The sequence below is a fragment of the Tupaia chinensis genome, unplaced genomic scaffold (genome assembly GCF_000334495.1).
Source record: "Tupaia chinensis unplaced genomic scaffold, TupChi_1.0 Scaffold142100_1, whole genome shotgun sequence".
NCBI classification, from domain to species: Eukaryota; Metazoa; Chordata; class Mammalia; order Scandentia; family Tupaiidae; genus Tupaia; species Tupaia belangeri.
In genome coordinates, this window is record NW_006201951.1 from 1,015,939 (window position 1) to 1,018,212 (window position 2,274).

At 63.5% G+C, this 2,274-nt stretch overlaps 1 protein-coding gene across 1 annotated transcript in view; it reads right to left on the reverse strand.

The window, feature by feature from the left end:
* The window catches only part of CCDC183 (coiled-coil domain containing 183), a 9,554-nt gene that overhangs the window by 2,389 nt on the left and 4,891 nt on the right, over positions 1 to 2,274 (reverse strand). The window contains 3 exon segments of the mRNA XM_006163331.3: positions 99 to 153; positions 298 to 423; positions 1,507 to 1,629. Of these exon segments, the coding sequence (XP_006163393.1) occupies positions 99 to 153; positions 298 to 423; positions 1,507 to 1,629 (304 nt within the window).

Here is a 2,274-nt window from a genome sequence, read left to right on the forward strand (position 1 = left end):
GGTGCAGTTGGCGCCGCTCGGCTTGCGGGGGCAGTCAGGGAGTGGCAGGGCTCCTGTGTCCTGATTGCCCAAGACTGTGGGGGCACCTGAGCGCCCACCTTTCAGGGTCTCAATACTCATCAGGTTGGAGGGGAAGTCCATGTCGGTCCGGCCCTAACAGGAGGAGGAGAGGGAAGTGGGTGAGTACAACCCCTGCTGGGGGTGCCACACCTGCAGTGTCTGCCTGGGACTCACCCTGGGGGCTGGGAGGGGTGGGGCAGTGGGGGTCCACGCCTGCAGGCCCTGGCTGGGGCTCACCCTGCGGTATCTCTCGCTGGCCTCCTTGGTGTGGATTTTGTCGATGAGCTTCCTCTGCTGGCTGAGCCTGTTTTCCCGCGCCCTGCGCTCCTCAATGAAGGTGGCCTCCCCGCGCCTCATGCTCCTCTGGGGACATGGGGGCAGGGCTGTCTCACCATGACCTCCCCTCGCCTTGGTGGTGATGTATCGGTGTTCAGTCCTCGCCCTGCCAAATCTTGGGGTGTCATTCTAGGCTGCTGGCTGTGCCCACCTATCTAAACGGCTCAGCCTAAGCCTTCGCCGGTCCTCTGCCTCCATGGCTCACACACACCAGGTCCCTGTCCCCAGCCACCTCCTGGCCAGCTCCACTCAGAAACCGCTAAAGTGGACGCCATGTATCTGAAGATGAAGTGTCACCCCTCCGGCCTGGCCTCTGTGGCGCATCCTGCCTGGGTGGTGGAGCCCACCCGTCTGCTCTGCAGAATCCCGGATGCTGCTCTCGCCCTCTCTGATCCAGCTGCAGAGCTCACAGGGTTACCCCTTGCAAACTTCCGGCTCCATCTACTCTGGCCACCCCCACCCCCCACCGGCCTGCCTAGGCGACGGCTTCTCTGCCCAGGCACCTTCCAGCCCCTGTAGTCAGAGCACAGCCTTTGTGAGGCGCAAAGCAGATCCAGTCCCCAGCCTCCTCCAGGGCCTGCAGAGGGGCACCACAGGCCTGCCTCAGCCCTCCCTGCTCCAGCCTTGTGTCCCCTGCTGGCCCTGTCTGGCCTGACGCCTTTCCTTTGCTCACCATCCTCCTCTGCAGCTCTGGCCACCCCTGACCTTTGCTGGCCATTCCTCGAGCGTTGCCGCCTTGCAAAGCCTTCGCTTGGGTGGGACTTGATCAGCAACTCTTGAGCAGGTCAGGACCCAGAGGCCCTGCGGCACCTCGCATTCTGTCTGCCATGCTGGCCTATTTCCCCATGGGCCACTGGGTGACAGCTGCCCACAGCCTCATCACCCGCCTCAGGAGTGGGGCGAGTCTACCTCAGTCCCTGCCGTCTCCCTGAGCCTGGCAGGGGCCCTGGCACAACTGAGTGAGTGTCTGCGACCGCCCTCGTGACCTCAGGCTGCAGGCCCCAGGTGAGCACAGCAGGGTGGGGCCCACGGCTGGCTTCCTCCAGGCGGGCCTGGGCCCGGAGTCTGAGCGAGCTGGGCGGATGCCACCAGCCCTGGGCCCGAGCTCACCTTGACCTCGTCGGTGATGGTCATGGCGTCCTGGGCCACGGCCGCTGTGTCCGACAGCTCCGAGCAGTAGCTGACTACAAGGCTGTGCAGCTTGTCCAGCTTGGTGGGGTAGGCTGCCAGCACCTGCTCAGTGGGCAAGGCAGGTGGGCGCGGGGCTCCGGCAGCTCGGAGGCCGCCCCTCCTCGCCAGCTGCCTGCCACCTCCCCAGTCCTGCAGCCCCCCCGCCCCCAGACCCTGTGGGCCTCCAGAACAGTAGCGGGATCTGGTCCCGGTCCAGCCCCAGCTGGGCACAGAGCAGGGGAGAGGAAGCCTTTCAGCAAGGGCAGACGGTGTCTCCTGGCAGACCGTCCTGCTGCCCAGGCCTGGCAGCCCAAAGATGCTTTAAAAGAGGGAGTGCTGGAACTTTCTACCTGGGGGCCTCTGCTTGCGAGCAGCTTTAGTCTGAAGCAAAGCAGAGGGCTCCAGATGAGGGCTGGGGGAAGAGCCAGGGTGCGAGGGAAGCTAAGGCCACCACGAACAGCTGACCACGTGACCTGTGTGCCATCTGGCTCTTCCAGAAGGTTGCCATCAGGGTCAACTGAGGAGCTTCAGTGAAGTAGCACAGGACAGGGCCAGGTGTGTGAGTGCCCGAGGTAGCCTAGCCCCTCATGTTCTGTCATTGGAAATTACTCTGGCCACCCCCACTCCCCCACTGGCTGCCCAGGTCACAGCTTCTCTGCTCTGGCACCTAATCTTGAATCTTAGCCATTGTTTTTTTTTTTTTTTTTT